This window comes from Prosopis cineraria, unplaced genomic scaffold, assembly GCF_029017545.1.
Source record: "Prosopis cineraria cultivar Desert tree isolate PC_DT_omini unplaced genomic scaffold, ASM2901754v1 PC3, whole genome shotgun sequence".
NCBI classification, from domain to species: domain Eukaryota; kingdom Viridiplantae; phylum Streptophyta; class Magnoliopsida; order Fabales; family Fabaceae; genus Prosopis; species Prosopis cineraria.
Window position 1 is genome coordinate 47,999,477 of NW_026555334.1, and position 24,489 is coordinate 48,023,965.

General features: G+C 30.3%; 1 protein-coding gene across 5 annotated transcripts; it reads left to right on the plus strand.

Annotated features, from left to right (window-relative positions):
* The first annotated feature begins 13,292 nt into the window (after window positions 1–13,292).
* On the plus strand, window positions 13,293–24,001 carry LOC129305225 (sterol 3-beta-glucosyltransferase UGT80A2-like). 5 transcript variants are annotated; one of them, XM_054945215.1, is made up of 14 exons: window positions 13,293–13,653; window positions 14,823–14,982; window positions 15,350–15,580; window positions 16,559–16,682; window positions 17,201–17,371; window positions 19,106–19,169; window positions 19,403–19,460; window positions 19,587–19,761; window positions 19,927–20,057; window positions 22,655–22,763; window positions 22,868–22,944; window positions 23,028–23,075; window positions 23,156–23,305; window positions 23,471–24,001. In XM_054945215.1, exons 3-14 carry the CDS (start codon window positions 15,374–15,376, stop codon window positions 23,639–23,641), a joined length of 1,485 nt encoding a protein of 494 aa, XP_054801190.1. In that variant the 5' UTR covers window positions 13,293–13,653; window positions 14,823–14,982; window positions 15,350–15,373; the 3' UTR covers window positions 23,642–24,001. The 5 variants fall into 5 exon arrangements, with proteins under 5 accessions (XP_054801190.1, XP_054801187.1, XP_054801188.1 ...); XM_054945216.1 differs by lacking the exon at window positions 13,293–13,653 and adding an exon at window positions 13,698–14,459; XM_054945212.1 differs by lacking the exon at window positions 14,823–14,982.
* Window positions 24,002–24,489: the final 488 nt, after the last annotated feature.

Sequence of the window (24,489 nt, forward strand, 5' to 3'; positions counted from 1 at the left end):
TTGAATATTTATATAAGATCTATATCTAGAGACATATTAGGATAGATTTTTGTGTTATTTAAAATTTGATAAGATTTGCTGAGTTTTGCTATTATTTTAAATACTTAATTTATCTTCTATTAAAATATATATTTTGGTTAAACTAACTGTTAGTTATTATTTACTACTTAATCTCTCTCTCTCTCTCTCTATATATATATATATATATTAATTTCTTTCTTCTTTTATTAAATTTTTTTTGGGCATGTTACAGGAGAGTTGGTGATTAAAAAAATAAAATGTTAGAGAGTTTAAATTTAAATTTTTTAAAGTTGGGGGTTCTATACAGCTGCCCCAGAATTCAAAGCAGTTTTGTATATCTAGCTAAAATTATTTATAATTATGATACACATGGTACATGGGGGAATGAATTCTGAAATAAAATATGTGATTTAAGTTTTTAATGTGCATGAGATGACATATATTATAAAGTGGCTAGAGCAAGTTACTGTCTAGATTTTAATTTGCATGGGGTAAAATATTTTAAAATAAAATAACGTGTTATTCATATTTTTTTATGTTTACAAGGATTAGAAATCCTAAAATAAAATAAGTTTTAAAAAATAAAACATGTTTTATTCATGTATATGAGTGACAAATTGTAGACTAGAACACATTGTTTATATTTTAATACGTACATCTAGGAAATTTTGAAGTAAAAGAAGTTATTTATATAGCATGGGACTCGGGAGAAAAAAAAATTAAAATAAAACATATGTTCCCCATTTTTAATTTACACTGGTATAACAATATTTGTCGTCTAAAAAAAGTTGGAGCCTCTATTTCAGTATAATTAAGAGTCACAAACTCTGAAATAAAAATGTTGTTTATAATTTTAGTATAAACAAGTTTTTTTTTTATTTCTACCTTTTTAGTCAATAAAAAATGTAACGTTCCAGTTGTTACTCCTAAAATTTAAGTAACATTTTAGAGTATGATTTACTAAGTAAATTGAGATTTAGGGTGATTTAATTTATGTTATTCAATGATTATGATTTAATGAAATATAATGTGAAATTGCTAAAAATCCTGGTCAAGATAAATTTATTATAATTATTTCTTAAAATTATTTTATGAAAAATAAGTACAAATTGAATTAAAGGCTAAATTATGCAAAACTTCCCTAAACTTTGAACCGTATATAAATAACCTCATTAACCTTTAAAACTTAATAATAAATCTTTTTAAATTTTTAGGTTTATGTAAATAATTCCTAATCATTAATTATATACCCCTTTAAACTTTATTTTCATGTGTATTTAAACTTCAAAATTTGATTGATATACGGATAACCTCCTAAACTTTAAGCTATGTGTAAATAATTAATGTATAAAATTAATCATATAGAGTTATCTGCAGAAATTTAAGAGTTGAGGGGGTTCATTGTAAAGTTTTAAAAGTTAAAAAAGTTATATGTAAATGAATCAAAATTCAATGTATAATCTAGCCTTATTAATATTGATTATTTCATGGTGATTAAAATTTACCATAATAATTACATGAGAAGAGACAATGTATCCAAGAAGAATTAAATTTTAATGATATAGTATCAAGTCATAATATTTAAAAAAAGAAAAAAATAAGATTAAGTGAGATTAAATAAATTATGTGAATCATTTATTACTTAAGAGATTATAACTATTTTGATATTGTGAAAATTTTATTTGAATAAAATACCTAAATTTAGCTCAATCCTTCCAATTTTTGGAGAGTCTGGGAAAATACATATTGAATAAAATTATTAAAAAAAGTAAAAAGAAGCTGGAAGGAAACAAAAATAAATGGATTAACATATTAAGAGCTGATAATTCGGGCATGCTGAGCTTATATGAGTTAGGCTCAATTTATACCGGGTTTATTTAGATCAGGTTAAAAATATTTTATCCTTTTTAAAAAACTCATATAGTCAAATTTGGCCTTAATATCTTCGAGTTTCGGGCTTTTTCAGGCCAGCTTAAATATCCAAAACTTTTTAAAAATATTTTTCTTTATTTTTAATCAATTTTAATTTTTAAATAATCTGTTAAGCCTAAAATATTATTTTAAGTTTAAAAAATAAAAAATAATAACTTATCAATTTTATACTTAAGTAGCCCTATTACTATTTATTGTATTATGTGTAATTTATTCATAAATATTTTCTTTACTTGTAAATTAATGTCTTAGTGGTTTAAATATTGCTCTTATTATTATTATATATAAATATTTTATATTTTTTAATTAAATTATATTATTTTAGTTATGATCAAGTTGATCTCAATTCAATTACGATTAGACTACTAATTTAAAATTATTATCTTAATTAATTTAAAGTTTTTAATAACTTTAGGTAAATCGTCCTTTTTATTTTTAAGATTATGAGAAAAATAGCTATCATTATATTATATAAAAAAATTATTTAATTATGAATAAAATATTATTTTTTGAAATTATTTTTTTCTTTAACTTTTTATATTGTTTAACCTTTACATATAAGAAGTATTTACTCTAGTTTATTCTTAATTTTTAACCAAGTTCAGTGTGGACGATAACCAAATAATTATCCTAAAATATTATTCTATTTATTATATTTATCTAATAGTAAAGTTAGGAATTCATACATATCTGAATTTTATTTTTAAAATTATGTTTAATTTTATTTTTACTTTAGAATTAATTATCTTATTTTATAAAAATATAAAATATATTTTTTTGGATATGAAAATTATGTATATGATTCAAAAATTTGTTTACAAAATTTGGATCTTAAAATATAAAAAATAATATTAAAAATATATTTTAAATATTATTTTGAGATATTTTATTGATTAAATATAATAAAAATATGAAAATATAAATAATTTAAATTTTTTAAAAAATAACTATAGTAATGCATTCAAATATATGGTATTTTAGTATAAAATGATATAAAACTTGAGAAATTAATTAATATTTATTATATTTATATATTTTTAAAAAATTTATTTTTTTTATTTGGGTATTTAGGCTAAGCCTGAATCTAATTAGGCTAGGCCCAAACATTAAAAAATTATAATTTTTTGGGTTCAGCTCTAAATTTTTCAAGCTGATCTATTAAGCTTAATTCAAATTATCAACTCTTACTATATATAAGAGAGGGAAAAAAAGAAAGGGGGATCATATTCTTTTTAAGTGGGTCGCGTGGTGTTGGGTGGTATCAACTCTCTTCTTTCCCCAACATTTATCCTGCGTCCAGAGAGGAAAGAAACATATTTCTCAATGGCGGGTTTCATTATAGGATACCTTGGGGATGATTTGAAACAATTTAAGGTCAGATAAATTTTCTAAATATACTTTTACTTTATTATTAAATTTTTGACGTATTTAAGGTTTTTTATAATTTTAAATTTTTAGTTATTTTGATTTTGGGAAAAATTTTGACTGATATAGATAGATGAAGTGAAATTATTAAAAGTATATTATTATTGTTAGAACAATGGATATGAATTATTTGAATATTATATTTAATTTTGTTAATTTGACAAACCCTAGGTCAGGAATAAGTAATATGAGAAATAATTAAGTGGATAATAGGTTTAGTCAGATTCATTGGGGTCTAATGAGACTAGTAGAACTATTAGATAGCAAGGTATCTAATAAATTAAATTTTGAAATTTTTGACTTAAATGGGTAGTTAAGAAAATTGTGGTAGTGGTAGAAATTAACATTTTTGAGTTGTCTAAATCATAGGTTAACTCTGTTGAGTTGTTGGAGCATTTGAATATGTTTAAGAATTGAGTTTGACAAAAAATGCATATGTTTATAAAATTGAGTATGATGTATGGAAAGCATGATATTACGGCCTATGGAAATATATCAGTATATGTGCATGTACTAATGAACATGATGACATGACTGTAAAAGTAAAATAGGTGAAAGTTCACCTTAAATGAAAAATTGTTATATTATAAGTCCATATGACATGTGCAATACTTAAATAGCTTTTAAGGCTTGATAGTTGTGGCACCTACTCCAATGAGAGTTTGGTGCAGCTTTGGATTAGTTGATGATACTGACCTGGAAGTGTTACCAGCAATGTAACACCCTCAAAACTTACAGAACGATTTTTCGCAAATAATTAAAACCATTATCATGGTAGAAAATTTTCTTACCATGATACATCCAAGACATAACGCAAGTCTTAAAATATCCAAAAAGGTAATTAAAACCATGAGGGACAGATAAAATCCTCATGACATAATATTCAAATCAGATCATAAATCAAGAGGGACAGACATAATCCTCTTGGTCATATAAATACTTTTAATAAAAAGGATTAGAGTTTACATGCTTTACAAAAAAGATATGTCCTAAGTTGGCACAAGATACATTGTATAATAAAAAATAAGAGGCAACGTAAAAGATGGTGTCTCATACACCATAGTTACACCTCTGGTGCTTTCTCGGCCGGACTCGATCCTGTAAAAATATTAACCACGGGGAATGAGACTTAAAAGTCCCAGTAACCAAAAATTAATATGTAATGATGCATGCGGTTGTAACTAATCATGCGATTGCTAAGTGGGCATACAAAACATTTAACCGAACAATATTTTCAAACAAACCGAACAAGTATTTAATTTGCATGACTACACCTTATATCCTCCTTTCGCCATGCTCGGACGCCAAATCACCCGGCCAAAGGTGAGTTGGACCAAGCGACACGCCACTCATTGGGTCTAATGAGGGCTTACCACATGGTAATAATTAACCGAACAGAAATTTCCATTAACACTATATATTAAAATACCTTGACAAGTCATGCATCATTCAAATATCCAAACAAAATATATTCGAACAATTATATCTCATCATGATAAACAAAAATAAATTTTTGATCCACTTGGCAATAATTTCAAACAAGTATATAACAGTATTTATTTTCAATAATTCATAATTTTTCCAAACAACAAAACAACACATAACCATTCACAAACACACTCATCACAACACATTAATAATGGTCACCTTGTGTCTTGAATAACAAGTTCCCCTTCAGAACTCCTTTTTCACCACTATCTTTGTCAATATAATCTACATAATTATTTCACAATACTATATATTAATTTTACATTAAAATAAATAACTCTAATTTAAAGAGTTAGAAAGTTTTAGATCTATAATCCATATTAACACTAATTTAAGATTTATGCCTCATTTAACTTCCTAAATTCTTTTTCTAAAATTCTCATACCCTAATAAACTATTTTTTTTATCCTCAAATTACTTCTCGTATCACAATTTCATCCTTCTATATTTTAAAAATTCATCCAAAAATAAATTAAAAATTTTAGAATTATCCTGAAGCCTCAAATCACCTTTCTATAACCTCAAAAATACCTATTCATACTTAAATAAATATTTAATAATTATAGGTTTATCCCTACATCTCAGATTCCACATAAATTCAACCATATAGATCTAGATTTTAACTCAAAAATTCTTAAACATGAGTTTCAACCTCAAAAAAATATTCTATAATATTTATTATATCCCTAAGAGTTTTAACCTATATTTTTAATCCATTATATCATCAGATTAACTATCATATAGAAAAATCCTAATCAAAATATTTACTCTATCCTACAAAATAATCATATCACTAGAAAGCTAATATTATTTAAAAAATAAATATAAAATTAATTTTGTAATTAAATAAATTTTTAAATTCTAATCTAAACAGGAAAGTTAGAACATACCTGAAGAAAAAGAAAATAATCCCCCTTGCGAGAAAACGCCGAGCAATGTGAGAGGAAGAGAGAAAAATAATATAAAAATAGGATTGTGGTCCCAAAATTATATTAAAAAAAACTATAGGTTTGAATTTAATTATTCAAACCTTTGGGCCATTACTTGCAATTTTTCACAAATTACATCTTGGGCCCTCAGTTGCAATTTTCACAAATTACAATAAAAAATTCCTCATGCTTCCTCCACAATGCACCTCCTCTTTTTATACATGAGGAGGTACCTTTCATTCTCACATCTAACCGATGTGGGACTAAACCCCCTCCCCTTTTTTTTTACTTTCTTTTCTTTTCTTCTTTCTTTTTAACTCACACACACATAATAATTTTTTTTTAAATCTTAAAATTATATCTTAATAAAATATTTTTTATATAATTTTAAACATAAGTTTTTAATTCATAATTAAATTTCTAACCATATTATTATTTTTGAATAATCTCAAATAATATAAATGTCTATTATTATTATTTATTTATTTTTTTAAATAAAAACTTAAATTTCACAACAATTTTTTTATCTAAAAAAAAATCAGGATGTTACAAGCAACAACTATAAAACCTTGCATAAATTCTATTAGTAAGGGAGTCAATGGTCTAAGTTAGAAGAGTGGTGACCTTTGATAAGGTTATCCTTTTAACATTGAAGAGCTTGAGTTAGTTTGGTCATGCAAATTGGTCCTATTATGAATTGTAACCTATAAATTTGGTCGGAAAGAATGAAGAGGAGATGAGGGGAAAATTAATGGTCATGCATGTTTAAATGTGATATTATGATTATAATTGTATATACAGCTTTACAAACCCTTAAATGTTTATGCTTGTATATGTTAGAAGTTAGGATTTCTTGATTACTAAGATATTTATTTCATCCCATAATTTAACATTTTACAAGTAAAGGTTGAATGGTGACAATGGAAATGAACTAGAAGCAAACAATTGGCTTCCATAGTTGTAATGCCTCTTGGTGTAATGTGTAGGTAATGACTATCTAGCAATTTTGTGGAACCAAGCTAATGTGGGCTTGTATTAAGGCTAGTGATTTGCTTGTGGGCAAAATATGCTTGAAATATTATTGAATATTGTAAGTCTGGCCAATTTTATTAATCCATGCTTATGGAGCTTGTGATATGGCTAGAAAATATTATGATTAATATTTACATGCGAACTTAATGATGATGCTAGTCATGGTTGAATTGTGAATTGCAATGTTGTGTTGACTCAAGATGAATGTGCTTGCCTTGTTGGTTTAGGATTTCAATTGTAGTAAAATGTTTAAATCATGTAAAATGATCATCCTATCCCTATGATGTTGGATAATCTTATTTTAGGATTATCCATTGCTTCTATTTGTTTAATAGCTTTGAGCTCGATGGTTTTTTAGAAATTAGTTTTTATAAGGCGTACATTTTCAAAGAGTCTTAGCAAGCTTGTTCTCTATAATCGTAGTTAAACGTATTCTAATATGATAATAGTTAACTTGAAAAATTAGTATTAATTACTATAGTAGTGTGGTTTAATTAATGTGTTAATTTTTTGGTCATTACAAAAAAGCATTTTTATATTTTAAGTGTTATATTTATTTACAATAATAAAATATATTAATTGTAATTTTTTATTGTTATAGTTATTTATACAGTGATATTTTACAACTTCAAGAAATTAGTCTTTTTAATAAAAGGGTTAGAGGACACAAATGCCCTATTTTTTTTTTTTCAAGGGCGTCTGGCATCCTAATTTTTTTTTGAATATTTTTGCCTTAAAAATTTTAAAAAGAGAGCATTTTCACCTTATCGTTAAATATTAAAAATGTTGATTGTTAAATTAAAATTTGATCAAAAATATTTTTATATTTTACATAACTATAACAATAAATATATCACTGTAGGGCGTTAGAACAAGCTTGTGAGTCTGGTCTAGTGTCGTGGTCATAGGAAGAGGGAGAGAGACGAGCTTCTGGTGAATGACACCTGTCTTTTATTTTAAATTTTTAATTGTGAACATTTTTTAGTTGGAAGATGATATTATATCCTTTTTTGTTACCAGTAGATATTATACTTTTTAAAAAAGGGAGAATCTCAATCAAATTAATAGCATGCAAGATTCAAATCATTTTGAAATGCTTCTACAGGATTAAAGGCTTAAACTACAATTAATTGTATTGATCCAATTATCAAAACACCCTTATCTTTTATTGTTTTTTTTTTTAAAAAAAATCATATCATCGACTGCTGAAGCTCTTGTGCCAATGCGATGGTCACCGATTGATCAAATGTGTCATCGAGTTAAGGGTGGATTTGAACCCTTAATTCCCAAAATAAAGGAAACCACTAAGCTAACAAGGATTTTAACAGATATAGAGCAAAATTATACATAATACATTATAGCTTTCATTCCTAAATTTTTTTACCTATTATTGCATATCTTAGATATCTTGTTGTGTATACATAAATATTCACTTGTACATATTCGAACATCACTTATTCATACATAAAAAAAGTTATTAATTTTTTAAAACTCAATTTATTCTATTTTTCACAACTTGTTCATTCAATGTTAACAAGTTATCAATATTATGTTAAAAAAATATATATGTTATAGATTTATTTTTCAAGCATTTTCATGAGCATTTGTTAACCATAAAACATTTTGTTGTGTATATTTGAATAATCACTTGTACATATTCAAATATCAATTATTCATTAAAAAAAACTTGTCAATTTTTTGAAACTCAATTTTTTTTCACAAATTATTCCTTCAATATTAATAGGTTATTAAAAAAGTATATGTTATAAATTTATTTTTTAAGCATTTTCACTGACTTTTGTTAACCATAGAGATCTTGTTGTATATATTTGAATAATCACTTATACATATTCAAATATCACTTGTTTATACATAAAAAAGTTGTTAATTTTTTAAAACCCTTTATTCTATTTATAATATACATACATACATACATACATACATACATACATACATACATACATATATATATATATATATATATTGTTTATTATAATTTTGATAACTTGTTAACAATGAAGGAACAAGTTGTGAAAAATAGAATAAATTATGTTTCAAAAAATTGAAAACTTTTTTTTATGTATAAACAGGTGATGTTTGGATATATACAAGTAATTGTTTAGATATACAAAACAAGATGTCCATGATTAATAAAAGCCTGTAAAAATGCTTAAAAAATAAATTTATAACATATATATTTTTTATTTAGCATATTATTGATAATTGTTAATATTGAAGGAACATGTTGTGAAAAAAAGAATAAACTGAATTTTAAAAAATTGACAAGTTTTTTTATGTATGAACAAATCATATTCAAATATGTACAAGTGATTATTTAGATATACACAATAAGATATTCATAATTAACAAAAACCTATGAAAATGCTTGATAAAATAAATAAATTAGCTTGTTAAAAAAATGTGACAATTAGGTTTTAAAAAATTGACAATTTTTATGTATGAACAAGTGATATTTAAATATGTACAAATGATTGTTCATATATGCACACCAAGATGTTCATGATTAACAAAAACTTGTGAAAATATCTTTTTTATCTAGCATAATATTGATAACTTGTTAACATTGAAGTTGTGAAAAATAGAATAAATTATATATAAAAAAATTTTTTTATATATGAACAAGTGATATGCACAAGTGATTGTTAATATATATACAACAAGATGTCCATGATTAATAAAAGATTATGAAAATGCTTGAAAGATAAATTTATAACATATATTTTTTTATTTAGCATAACATTAATAACTTGTTAACATTAAAAGAACAAAGTATGGAAAATAGAATAAATTGGGTTTAAAAAGATTGACAACCTTTTTATATTTGTAGAAGTGATGTTTGAATATGTACAAGTAATTATTCATGTATACACAACAAGATGTCTATGATTAATAAAAGTCGGTGAAAATGCTTGAAAAATAAATTTATAACATATACTTTTTTATTTAGTATAACATTGATAACTCAATAATACTGAACAAACAAGTTGTGAAAAATAAAATAAATTGAGTTTCAAAAAATTGTCAAATTTTTTTTTATATATGAACAAGTAATTTTCAAATATGTATAAGCAAATGCTCACACACACACACACACAAACAACAAGATATTTAAGACATGCAATGACAAGTGAAAATACTTATAAATAAAAGTTATATATAATATATATATATATATATATATATAAAATTTTGCACTATATACATTAAAATGCTTATTGGCTCAATAGTTCCCTTTATTTTGGAGACCATTGACGCTTTGCATATTTGATTGGTCATTGACTATCGTGCTAGTGCTAGAGCTCCAACAAGCGACAGCAGCAATTTGACACTAACAATGGCTTTGATAGTTGATGATAAGACACCTTTTGTTTTAAATAAATAAAAGGTAAGGGTATTTTGGTAATTAGACAAACAAAATTATTGCAATTTGGGTCCTTAATCCTGTAAAAATATTTCAGAATGATTTTGGCCCTACATGTAACACTATAGTAATGTCCGCCCGACATTACCAATTTAGCACACAAATCTCAATACATAATCATATTTAAAGATTTCACAAACCTCTCGTAACGGCAAAGTTGATAAATACTCCAAATAAGGAAAATAAATATCTTTTAAAAATTTAGGATTCCAAGACCTTCTAAAATTCTTTAGAGCTATTTAAAGATATCATTTTATTGTGTAACAAGAGCTTATTTGCTTCATACTAGACTTTATAAGAAACAAAGCAAAACAATGAATGTTTAGGAATAAGACAATATGTCGTGGCACATGCCACATGTACCACAACATGTAATACAAAGCCACGAGCTCCCTTGCTGTGTTATATGTTGTGGTATGTCACCATGCATCGTGGCGCATATGACATATTTTTTATTGTTATAACAGTTCATAGATGTGAACTTCTAGCGTGTGTCATTTTTGCATACATAATCCAAATGGAATGATTCAAACATCCACATGAAACTTATAAGATAAGCATTTTAATGAAATAAGTTAGATATGATCTAATAGTTCGATCTCTATATAGACACCCGAGTGTAAAAAGTCTATTTTTTCAAAAACCAAGCACTCAAAGTGTTCAAACTCCACTTTGTTTCATTAGACCATCTAGGTCTTGAACAGAGTTCAAAATAACCAATTACATCTGATTGAATATTAATATTATCATAATTACACATACATTCACATTTAGCCATCAAATCGCCCTTTTACACATAACAGGGCTCATTTTTACAAATTCTCATTTACCAATATTCTTGGCTAAAATTCTCCATACTTTCACCACTTTTATACTCACACATTCATAATATAATTGTAATCCTATCTTAGCCCATTATCACATATTTCACCACATATCATACCCATTGGGCTAAGATACATAAAATCACCACACATCACATCAAAATATGCTAATACATCATAAGGCAACTTAAATCCTTTACAAATTCATAGAAAGGCAAATTTATTACACATATTTTTGGATAGCACAATAGTAGCATCCCTATACCGAGCTTGAATCTTTTCCTTTACCCTGCTTACTATCAAAACTTGTAAAAATGTAACCATAGGTGAGATAAACATTTCAATAACAAAATAACTCTCAACTATTAATTAACATGTATAACTATAAATAAGTAAAGCTTATATAAACATATAGATGTGTGTGTGTGTGTTTCCAATTTCATAAAATTATTCCCACATCAAATAATTTACACTATCATAATTACCTACCATCCAATTTTTTATATCACCCTGACTGAAACCATAGATTTTACCAGGCTAATACACACTCAATGACCGAAGCATACCTTTAGTGGTAAAATTACTGGGTTAAATATGTTCTGTCTCACTCTTGGACTGTAGTTTCCCCCAATCACACATAATTGGGGCATCATTATTCCAACATCATATCGTACTGATACTAAGGAGCTCAAATCTCTAATACCGTACCCACAAGGGCTAGTGGAGAGAATTCTCTAACACAGCACCTATTTAGGTACTATGGAGAGGAATTATCCAGCACTGTACTTTGTCGAGTACTAAGAAGAGTAAATGTCATATAGACTTCTATTACTTCTTTCTACGGTGAACTCTCACCCCCTATTATGATCATACTTACATACAAACCACATGTTTGTATTTTGATCCATACACACACTTAATCGCGTGTTTTTCTAAATTCCTCTTCTTCAAACCATTTTCATGCACAACTTTAAAACAAATTCAAGTGGTAAAATAATTACTCATAAATAGTTAAGCTATATAATCAACTAGAGTAAGTTATTCGGTTACCTCAACATTTTTATATTTAAAAAGATTACCTACAGATTTCCTCTAATCACTTAACATCACCACACACTTCCTTTACCTCAGAGCGCACACACACGTGGTACTAATCTATACAAATTAACACTATTAGTTAATTTACCAATTCCCATAAGTATTAATCATAACTATTAATCATAATTAACCATTCATTTCCTTTCTCTTGACCAATCTAGGTCTCAATTACCCCATTTAACTCATTTATCATTTCAACAAGTTCTAATACACTCCACACAAATCTTCACCCCTTTTTAACTATCCATTTAGGGCTAATTTAAGCTTAAAAACTCAAAGCTTAATCACTAACTTTCAGACTAGTTATAAAACCTTAATTCGATTCTCAAGATTTTTTTTGTTACTAAAAGGTGAGAAATAAACTCCTTAAAACTTTTCATTCAATTTTTCCATTAGTTAGACAAAGAGAAATTAGGGTATAATTAAAGTTTAAGGCTGTATGAAACTTACTAGACAAGCGACTAGTTGGAAACATCACCCAAGTTTCTACAAAGTAATGCCTTAGCAGAACGTTGGCTTCTCCTCTTGTCCTTCACGTCTCTCTTCTTCTCTTCTTTCTAATTTCACGAGCTAAACATGTAACTACTTATCACTTTTTTGTGCCATGAGCCATGTTGCAGGCATCACATGTTGCAACGTGTAGCACAATAAGGGAAACTTTCAACACGCTCGCATGCTTCTCTCTGCAATACTATTCTTTCATCCAGTCTTATTCATTTAACATCCCAACAAGTTAAAATATTAATTTATTAATTAAAATCCTAATCACACACTAATTTATCCTTTATTAGCAATTAATTCCATAATTGTGAATTTAGGATGTTATATTGCATGCTATTAATTTGATTTTGAGGGCCAAACTCTTTAAAAAATCTGAGATAATATTATTTCAAAAAAAAATTAAAATATCAGGTGCTTTTTATAAAAAAAATTTTCAGGACATGTTTTGTTCCTTAACCTTAAAAATATCACCTTTTTTAAAATTCAAGCATTAAAAAAAAGCCTAAATGATATTTTTGGTCAAAGGTAAAAAAGGTCGCCTGGTAAGAGTATAAACATGACTTTATTTTAAGCGGTAAAGAACAAAAGATCCACCACCGACTGGAGAGTTAACGGAAACTTGGTCCTGAATTGATGAAGAAGCAAGAGACTTCTTGGAAGAATTGGTCATTCCTCCGCATCCACGTGAATCCTCGAAAACCGCATTCTCTCTCACGCTTTTCTTTCATCTTCTTTATCTTCTTCGGAAAGGAAAGAAGCAGCAATGAAAAAGCATATATACCTTACCCACCTCCGTCACCGTACGCGCGTCATTCATCTTTTCGTCTTCATGGGAATTAGTCTTTCTCTGTTCAGTCGATGGCGAATTCTCCCCTACCTCCCTCTTCCGATTCATCCAGTGACATTTCAGTATCTTTGGACGCTGAGAGCATCGCCAAGAGCGTTAATGCCTCTACTTCTGGTATCTTTTTATTTTTTGAAAAAAAAAAAAGTTTTAATACTTCCGGCCCCCACTCTCCCAGCCATTCTATGTCGTAATTGTAATGTTCCTGCTATAGGACTTGACTCTCTACCTCTTCCAAAGGAATATTGATGCTTTTCTATTCGGAAGCTCAATTCCTGAGTCTCAGGGTTATACATACTATTTATGGCCTGACCAGGGTTACATAATCCCCAATCCAACTTTTGTTTGTTTTTTTGTTTGTTGTTGTTGTTGTTTTTTTTATTTTTTTTGAAAAAAACCTCTGTTCGGATTAAAATTTTTATGTATAATATTCCCTCTCCCGCTCTCGCTAACCGCAGATACTTTATTTGTTGCCATCGCTTTCCCACTTGCTTGGCTTCTTCATTTTGTCCTCCACTCTGTATTTCTGGCTGTTGACCCTTGATTCTATTACTGTAATCTCTATCCCAATGCGTTACGCAGTATATGTTTGATCAAATATCATCAGTATTGAAGTTCTTTCGTATGTTCAAAGGTCCCTTCAAGGTCTTGTGTTTCACGTGCATAACAATAGAAGCAGGCAATTGTACTATTTCTAGTGATACGCTATAAGTTTGTACACCACACAACGCTTTTTCTCCTGATATGTGTGTCGTGCGTCTTTTTAGATCTGAAGCAGCTGTCCATTTAGTTTTACGTTGGCAACCACCTATGATTGTTACAATTTTTTTGGTCTTCTCAGTAAGCATGCTGCTGCTGCTGCTGCTGCTGAGGATGACATATTACTACTACTACTACTATTGAGATCTTAGAAGAATAAGGAGGTAATGTTCTGCAATGTATGCAGTTCCTTGGTGTCAGTTGGATCGGAGAGCTCATACTTTTATAATTTTCCCATGCTCCTAGGGCTACGTCAGAGTGACCTCATTTTTATGCCTTTTCTTTGGTGCCAGACCTATGACTCCTACAGGGAGACCTCCTTGATAGATATTCACAGGGATTGGAGGACTCTTTTTTACCAACAAGCTTGTTTAGTTTTCTGTGTGCTCTTTCTGTTTCCTTTTTGTCTTAATTGCAGAGGATATCTCATTTCTGATCTGTGTTCATCTGTATACCTTCTTTCTTAACATATCATTTTCCTTTGAAATAAAAAAGACTTCAGTATGTAAGATTGATGTTTCATATAGACAGGAACTCAACAACTAATATGCCATGGGAAATAATTATGCCTGAACAACGAGAAGTGGGTCATAGTCCATGTAGTAGTGCTGGAAAAATCAAACAAAATGATAGATTTTGTGCAATGGCCGCTAGATTCTTTGATGAGAAAGTTCCGAGAGGAAAAAGGTTTGCCACGTTACTGTCTTTGAGCTCCTTTTTCTTCCTTTCTACATAATAAAATCAAGGGATGATATCATGATATGTGATATTGGACTGAACTTGCTGTATTAAAATTTGTAGTAGTTAATTTTCACCAGATTTAGACATTGGCTTTGAATAATTGATTTATCTCAGAAATATATTTGTAATTTCATGGGTTACATTGCAATTCATCTATTGCTTTGTTATAGCAATATAACTTACTGCACTTGATGGGATTTGTTTCAAATGCGTTGGATCTGCTAAATTTGATAATGAATCATCTCTGTAACGCACTTAAGTTCTCTGTTTGCTTTATCTTTTGCATCCTCAAGAACTTGTTACAACATTGCAGGTGAAGTGGCTAAAACAAGTTGCTATGGTTAAGGATGATGGTACTGTTGCAGTTCAAGTTCCAGCAGACATTAAGCCACAGTGCATTGACTTCGGAACTACTGTTATGTATAATGAAGAATCTGGTGAGGCAACAGACGTTCAAAATATTCCACCACTTCAGATTGTAATGCTTATTGTTGGCACACGGGGAGATGTTCAGCCATTTGTTGCCATTGGGAAGCGTTTACAGGTTTTTTTTTTTTTTTTTTGCATCACTATTTTTTGAATTGTAGTTTTCAAGAGAAAATCATTGCAGTAAATTACATGTGCTACATATAATTGCTTTTCTGCCATGCTTGAGGAAAGACGTACAATTGGGGTTCTGATGGAAGCAAAGTTGCATGACAGGAACTACTGTTATAAATGAGACACTCTGGAGACTTATTATCTGTCTTGATAAATTCATGGACTAAACCTGGATATTAAACTTCCCTGATCAAAACAAATATAAGATGTTCTATTGTTAGGCCCATTTAATCTTAGTCTTCCTATGTTAATCTGGCTTGTGACAAGTTATGTCTGGTTTTATATTAGATCTACGGCATAAGAAGTTCCTGTAATGTGAATCCTTGGATGACATGTGGGTGCTTTGCATCTATGTCACATCTTGAACACAGAAATTTGACGTTGAAAATGCATTCAATAAAACCTATTTTTTTTTGTAAAGTCTTTGTTGAAATCTCTCATGTAAAATAGATAGATGTGTTCTCATTGTTCCTTAAGTGAATGTTTTATTTGGACTAGCTTTTAATTCAGGTGCTAATTTGCTTTAGATGATTTTCTCATGTGCTCCCCTCACCACTTCCAACTCTCACAACATCTGAACGTCTATGTTCTTTCTTTCTTAAGTAATTTAATCTGAAAATCCTGTTGTTTTTTAGCCTGCAAGGGACAGGAAACTTTTCAAGGAATTTAAGGCTTTAATAAACACTTGTATGGGATGAAATCATATTTACAAATGATTGACTTAAACATAAAGCTATCGCTCTTGCTTATCCTTAAGACATTATTATAGCTGGTCCTGGACATCCAATCATTTCTTCTCGCTATTTATGAAACTGTCAGCTGCTCTTATGTTCCTATTATTGTTGTTCTCTAGTCATTGATGCCTCGACAGCTTTCTAGGTCAATTTAAGTTTTATGCAATATAAATTGATCACTGCCAAAGTTTGGTTTGCAGGAATATGGCCACAGGGTTAGGCTAGCCACACATAAAAATTTCAAAGATTTTGTCTTGAATGCTGGCTTGGAGTTTTTCCCTTTAGGTGGAGATCCTAAAATTCTTGCTGGCTGTAAGTGTTTAATCTCTTATTTAGATACAGTTTTGTTAGATTGTTCGTTTTAATGATTCTACACTTGATGTGAAACACCACCTGCTGACAGCTTGAACTAAATTGATCTTCTTTGGCGTTTGCATGTTAGTCCAACTGGAATTGTAGCTTGCAGGAATAGCACATCCTCCCCCCCTTTAACAAGTAGTGTCACTTATTAAATTTTGTCTTGAAAAAACAAAGATGAAGAATATACCACTTAAAGCTCAAACTGAGTCAATATTAAATCAAGAGCTGTTCAAATATTTTAATCTTTTTCAACAGAAGGTGAATGGGTGAGCCAACGGCAATTCAAGAAACTACGGTTGCCTTGTGAAAATGAATCATTCAAAACTTTCCAACTGAGCTTTATATGTGATTTAGGTGCTTCATTTTTATATTATCAGGGACAAATTTTAAATGTGAATGTGTGTGTATTAGAGAGATAGAGGGACGAATAGATAGGATTTTACACTTACACTTTGAAATGTTCTCTGCAGATATGGTCAAGCATAAAGGCTTCTTGCCATCAGGACCTTCAGAAATACCCATTCAAAGAAAACAAATGAAGGATATCGTTTTCTCTCTGCTTCCTGCATGCAAGGATCCTGACCCTGATTCTAAGATTCCCTTTAGAGCAGATGCAATAATTGCCAATCCTCCTTCATATGGTTAGATACTTAAGACTTCACTATTTAACGTTGGCTTTTGGTTTGAACTGGTCATTATTATAATACCTTGCAATACAATATAACTAAAATAAAAATTGACAGCAGAGTCTTTTTACTGTAATCACACAAAAACACTTATACACTTACAAGTATCTATTTTCTTTAATCTATAAATCCTCTCTAAACTCTTGATGCTTGTTATCTTAAAAAATTCCCACTCTCCCACCTTATATTTCTTTCTAATCTTTCATTTATCTGCCTGCTGCTTCATTCTGTTCCCTGCCCTCTGTAAATGATGCTTCAGCACCTCTTCTCCAGCCTTGACTGTCTTGCGTACTGCCTCAGTTGATGTTGCACCTGCTAAATAAGGAACATGAACTGGAGGCTTCTGGCCATGCAAGATCTTACGGGGAGTAGCTTTGGCTGCGGTATGAATAGTGGTGTAATACCACCATTCAACCTATGAAAGCACCTATTGAGATCTATGCTACTTTTTAGGTTTTCCCGAGTCATGCACCTCAAATAATTCTCCAAACACCTATGGAGAACTTCGACTTGCACATCTATTCGTAGGTGATATGCAGAAGTTAATCTCTGCTGCACCCCTAATAATTTTAGAAATTATTTTCAGAAATGGCTGAGGAATAGGGGATCCCAGTTACTAGTTATTTCAGTAGTAGCCCAATCCAACTTGTACGTATTATCTAGATACAATTGTGCTGCTGTATAAGTTCAATAAGGATAGGTTAATGGAAGAAAATGGGCATCCTAAATTTGTCAACTACCACCAGAATCGAGACCCTTGCCCCTGAATTTAGGTGTGCCATCAATAAAAAATCCATGCTGGTGCGCTTCCACACAGCTTGAGGAGAAGATAAAGGTTGAAGCATCCTGGTTGAGCTACTGTTTCAGTTTCACATCAATCACAATCATAAATTTGTAACATCATTAATTATATTCTTCTGCCAAAACATATCCTTCAAACGTTGACAAGTGGTATGAATTCCTAAATGCCCTCCCTGTAACGAATCACGCATCCATTTTAAAATGGTCAACTTTAAAGAATCATTGGTCATTTATTATATGCCAAAGGGTCAAAATTGAAGCAAATTAGTTAAACTTTGTTCTAAAATTGAAGGTGTACTTGTTAATTTCAACTTGATTGGCCCTTGTACCTTAGGATTAAGGATTGAGGGGGGGGGGATTTGTTGGAAGCTCCTTTGTTCTGAAGCGGTGATCCAGCAGCTGGTGATATGGGTGAAGGCCTTATCAGTTGTCAGGCAACCTGTCTTCGTCTTTAGCAGGTTTCAGATTTCCAAATTATTATTTTGAAGTTTGAAATTTTAGACATATTAGAGAGTGGACAAGCTTAAGAGAGAGGTGGCAAGTGTCTCTTGGCTGCTGCAATTCTAAGTCAAACTTGTTCATTGGAAAACTTTATGTCATGACTATACTACTGTAGAGGAGAAAAAAATATAAGTTTAAGGGTACTGTTTGTGTGATCCAATAACCGGTCATAGAGGGAGACCAAGAGAGATCTACGGAAATACTTGCCTCATCAATACACACATTGATGGTTTAATGCCCTAGTTTTTTGGGACATATATTTTGACTCTCGCAAGGAAAGAAGTACATTAATGGAAGTGAGAGAGAGAAGAGTACACTCCAAAAATCTGATATTGCTTATAATGGCAGTTTTACACAGACTTTTAACATGTCCATAAACTTCTACAGGGCATGTTCACGTTGCTGAGGCACTAGGAGTCCCGCTTCACATATTTTTCACTATGCCATGGACGTAAGTCTTGTTTGGTGAGATAGGCAATCGGGCATTTAGTAACCTGTTTTCCTACAATGGTTTCATACTACATGTGTACCATTCTCCATTCTTTGACTTTCGATAGTTTTTCAATGTGTATGATAAATTTGTCTACTATCTTTTTATTGATTTTTTCATTAGAATATGAAACACGTCGGCAACTTCAAAGTCAGCGATGCTTTTATATATTTCTTTTTTGACTATAATTGCAGGCCTACAAGTGAGTTCCCTCATCCTCTTTCCCGTGTCAAGATACAAATTGGATACAGAGTGAGTCCTTTGGCATGTCTAATATTCTAACTTAGCGCAGTCAATATATATATATATATTGGTGGAAAGCACAGTTGATCAATTTTAATGGCATGCCTAATTTGATTTTATTTTCATCTCTTTCAGCTGTCATATCAAATAGTTGATTCTTTAATCTGGCTTGGGATACGAGATATCATAAATGAATTTAGGAAGAAGCTGAAGCTAAGGCCTGTTACTTATCTTAGTGGATCTTATAGTAACACTCAGGATTTGCCCTACGGCTACATGTGGAGTCCTCAGCTGGTCCCAAAACCAAAAGGTGAAGTATGCATTTACAACTCTGTTTCAAGTATATATATGTTTTTAATTTCGAGTGGTTGATACTTTTGGTCTCATCATTCATCAGTAGTACCCTTGTCAGGGGCTATCTTGGGAGCATGTTGTTCTAGCATCACTCATGAGTCATGAACTTCTTGTTCTGCAGATTGGGGCCCTAAAATTGATGTTGTTGGATTTTGTTTCCTTAACCTTGCTTCAAATTATGAACCTCCGGTATCACTCATGGAGTGGCTTGAAGCTGGCAATAAACCTATTTATGTTGGATTTGGTAGCCTTGTGAGTTTTTCTATTCACATGTTTCTATTCTCTGACTGCTCCAATGAAGTCAAAGAATCCACTCTAAATTTAATGTTATCATGTTGATCAGTAACATAGCCATCGTCCCACTTTACCTATTCTTCTTGGTTACATCTATCACATACTCGTGTACAATAATAAAGATTATGTAATCAACACAGTTGCGGAGGGGTTGGCTCCATGTTTAGAAACTAAATCATGTGGCAGTAGAGTAGCAGCATTATCTAGTAAAACGATAGTGTTAGGAAAATTTTCTATGGTGAAATAAAATAAAACAAAATAAAATAACTCCTCAGAAGTGGCTGTAAGCCTATAACATAAACTTCTAATTCCACCATTGGGAACATAGTTATATGCCTGTTTGGTTTTTTGTTGGCCAAAAGTTTATTTGTTAAAAGTTTATTTGATAAAATTCAGTTTAGTAAAAGTCAATTATTGTAATGAAATTTTTATTTGGACTTTGGATACATTTTATCAAAATTACTTTGATAAATTGAAAGTTGTTTGGATAGTATATAATGAAAAGTACATTTAGAAGTAATAAAAATGTATATATAATATAAAATTTGAAATATTTAAATTATAGGAAAAACATATCTGCATGTCTTTATAGCTTGTTTCAATTTTAAATTAGTTCTCTACACTTTATTTTGTATTAGGTCTTTATAACTTGAAAAGTAATTTTGTTTTGAGAAAATTAATAATTCAGTATTGATTTAAACCTACAAGGATTAATATATTTAATAGATTAAACTATAAGGTTTTAATTAAAAAAAATTAAAGGGACTTAATTCAAAATTGAAAAAACTATAAGAGCTTGTAGATGAATTTTTTTCTAAAATTATAAAATATAAAATATAAAATGAACAAGCATAAAATTAGGAGTAGCATGGTCAAATATGAAATATTTTTAATAATTATTCTTTATAAAAAATTTATATATAAATAATTCTAAAACCTTGCTTTTGCATTGTCTCTTTACTTTGTCACAAGTCATTTTTTAATTTTTACTGTCCCTCTCCTCTCTCATCATGCACAAGCTAGGAGACTTTTGAAATGTGCTTTTAAAAAGCTCCCCCACATCAAGTCGAGAAAATTCACTTTCAACTACATTTTCAATGTGCTTTCCAAAAGTTGGTTTAGATAAAATTATAATACCCAAACAACATTGGGCTTTTTGAATGTGGAAAAGTACTTTCTAGATGTTAAATGTAGAATAACCAAAAGGACCCTATGATTATTTTATTATTATCCTAAGATAATTAGGTTCTTTCTTTTATTTAAATTACAATATCTATATTATCTTTTAGATTTAATTTAGTTCTGAATTAGGATTTATCTCTTATTTGAATAGGAAATATCTTGTCTTTATCTTTTATATTTGAGTAATCTGGATTACTTAAGATTAGGACCAGGTGTTGTAAATAGCCTTAGGGTTATTGACTTGAAGTTGTTTTTGGCCTATTAAATAAAGCTTGAGTAGTTTCAGTCACTCCCTCAATTTCTCTCCATGTTCTTCCTCCTCCTCCTTCCCCTTTCCCTTCGCTTGCTTTACATCATCCACATTAGCTGGTATAAATTATGATGGTACAATCAATTAAAGATGAGGGACTTGTAATGGATCATGAACCTTGCAAAAGTTCATAAGAAATGACCTGATTTGTTAAGACTGGAGAGGTTATTTAGGAAGAAGTAAAAAATTAGGAGTCACCGAAGAAGGGATGTTGCACATTAGTTGTGTACAGCAACGAGCAGTCTTATCCCATTAGGTGAGGTCAGTTACATGGATTATATGACATCATTGTACTCTATCATTTATTAAACTTTTAGAAATATTGTTAATTAAGAGGTCTCAAGTAACAACTTCCAAAAATATTCTTTTTAACCTTCGTCTACCCTTCTTCACAGGGCTTAAAGTTATCTATTCCATTTTTCTTACAGGTGCCTCCCATGATCTTTTTTGTGTACGTCCAAATAACTTTTTAAAAAATTTGCATATGGTAAAAATTAAGTTGAGAATCGAACGAAGTGATTGTAACATAAACATCTAGAATTGTTCCTCAACGTTAGCCATATGATTTGAGATGGTACACTATCCAACTGTTGAAATGAAATCTGGCTTCACTAAGGTAGGAATTTTTTTTTTTGGCCGGAAGATGGGAGAGAATTTTCAGGAACAAGCAAAAAATTAGGGAAGGCCCACTAGAAGAGAAAATATTAAGAAAATATTAACTTCCAATTCTGGAAAGATCAGCTGAATAAGCATTCACCGTAGTAGAGAAATGCAACAGCGGAGGCACAAGCCCCCTCTTAAATGGAACAGAACTGCTGGAGTTGGCAGTTTAAACATGAATCTTAGTTCCTAGGTCCAAAAATATGATATGGTAAACAGAGATCATTGTTATCTTTCAATTAAACTGAGGTTGTTGAGTTGTCTCTAGAGGGGTGATACTCTTGTTTTGCATGATTCTATATTTGTCGATCATTGCGCTAGTAAATAGATCGCAATTGCATAATCATTATGTCATGTCCTTTGCAAACTTCAAAGTAATCTTTTTGTTTCGAGCCTTGAACAGCCTGTACAGGAACCAAAGAGGATGACAGAAATTATAGTTCAGGCTCTGGAAATAACAGGGCAAAGAGGCGTCATCAACAAAGGCTGGGGCGATCTTGGTCTTACGAATTGTGAGTCCTGCTGCTGCTGCTTAGACCATGCGTAGTACACCACCAAATTTTAAATTTTTTGCACTCTTCCCATTGTGAAGCATGTATTAATTAGTGTTTCTCAGTGGCAGAGACGAAGAAGTCTGTGTACTTCTTGGACAACTGTCCGCATGATTGGCTGTTCTCACGATGCTCTGCTGTGGTAGCAACAATATTTTTCTCAGTAAGCGTACAACTGTTTTATATGTAAATTGAAGTTTGATTGGAAGGTGCGCGTGTTACAAGGTTCATCATGGAGGTGCTGGGACAACTGCTGCTGGCCTTAGAGCTGCGGTAATGTGTTGTTTGTCGTGAAATTTTGTAACTCGTACCATACCAGCAGATCACAAAGTCTCTTTTCCCCCACTGTTTAGTGTCCAACAACTGTGGTGCCCTTCTTTGGCGACCAGCTTTTCTGGGGGGAGCGAGTACAAGCCCAAGGAGTGGGCCCCGCGCCCATCCCAGTCGATGAGTTTTCACTTGACAAGTTGGTTAGTGCTATACGCTTCATGCTTGATCCGGAGGTAATATTTCTAGCTGTATTTTGTAATCATAGCAGTACGTGTTGTAGATGGGAGCCTGTGATATACAAATTGTTGCGTCCATGTTTATCTGACAGTTAATTCAAATGAAGAAAACAGATACATACAAGTCGGTCTAAGGAACTAGTCCCTCTGCACTCGTTGCAGGTGAAAACGCGGGCCTGTGAAATTGCGGAAGCCATTAAAAAGGAAGATGGAGTAGCGGGAGCCGTTCAAGCGTTCTACAAACATTTTCCTCGTCATGTATTTGAGGCTAAACTGGAGTCACAACGCCCTCCCACGAAACCATTTTCTTTACGTAGATGCTTTGGTTGCTAAATCTTCTGGATAAAGTATTTTCTTCTTCCATTTATGGGACCACGCTTGATAGGAGATCAGAATCATCATGTGATTTTTGGACAACCGTCTCTCTCTCTCTCTCTCTCTCTCTCTCGTTTTGCCATCTAATTTGTATGACAACTCCCAAAATGATTCCGTAATGTGTCAACCAGCTGATGCATGATACTCTGTCTATTGAAATCTTCACATATCGGGGCGGGAACATCGGATCCTTGGAAACAATTAATTATACTATAGGATTAGATGATTCTGATATTATTTTACAGGATTAATGTACCTATTTTTAGTGTGAAAAGACAAAAATACACTTCATGTGTATATTATATACTCTTTTGACAACTTTCCATTCCAAAAAAACAAAATTACATTCACATTTTAACAATAATAAATTCTTTTATTAACAGTTCTAAAAAATTAATTTGATGATGAAAAGAAACAAGTGTTATGATTTGGTAAATAAGTTCTCATTTAAGAAAAAAAATAAGTTTTATTTTTATTCTAACAACAATAAATTTTATCATTTACAACTTTAAAAAATTAATTTGATGATAGAAAAGAATAAATGTTGTGATTTAGTGAATAATTTTTATTTAAAAAACAAATTCATTTTCATTTTAACAATCAATTTTTTTTATTAACAATTTAAAAAGTGTTAATTTAGTAGAGGAATTATTATAATTTAATGAATAAATTTTTATTTAAAAAAAGTCTAATTTTTATTTTAACAATAATTAATTTTCCTATTATAACAAAAATATGTTAAGGTAGTTTTGTCTTTTTACAATAAATTTTAATTACATTTAGGCTCTTTGATCTTGCAGAATAAC

Excerpts from the sequence above, each read along its gene's own strand:
- LOC129305225 (XM_054945212.1), top strand. The coding sequence starts at position 13,456 with ATGAAAAAGCATATATACCTTACCCACCTCCGTCACCGTACGCGCGTC. Across the intron at positions 19,461-19,586 it reads AGATACAAATTGGATACAGA|CTGTCATATCAAATAGTTGA; the intron begins GTGAGTCCTTTG and ends CATCTCTTTCAG. Across the intron at positions 20,058-22,654 it reads ATGTTGGATTTGGTAGCCTT|CCTGTACAGGAACCAAAGAG; the intron begins GTGAGTTTTTCT and ends AGCCTTGAACAG.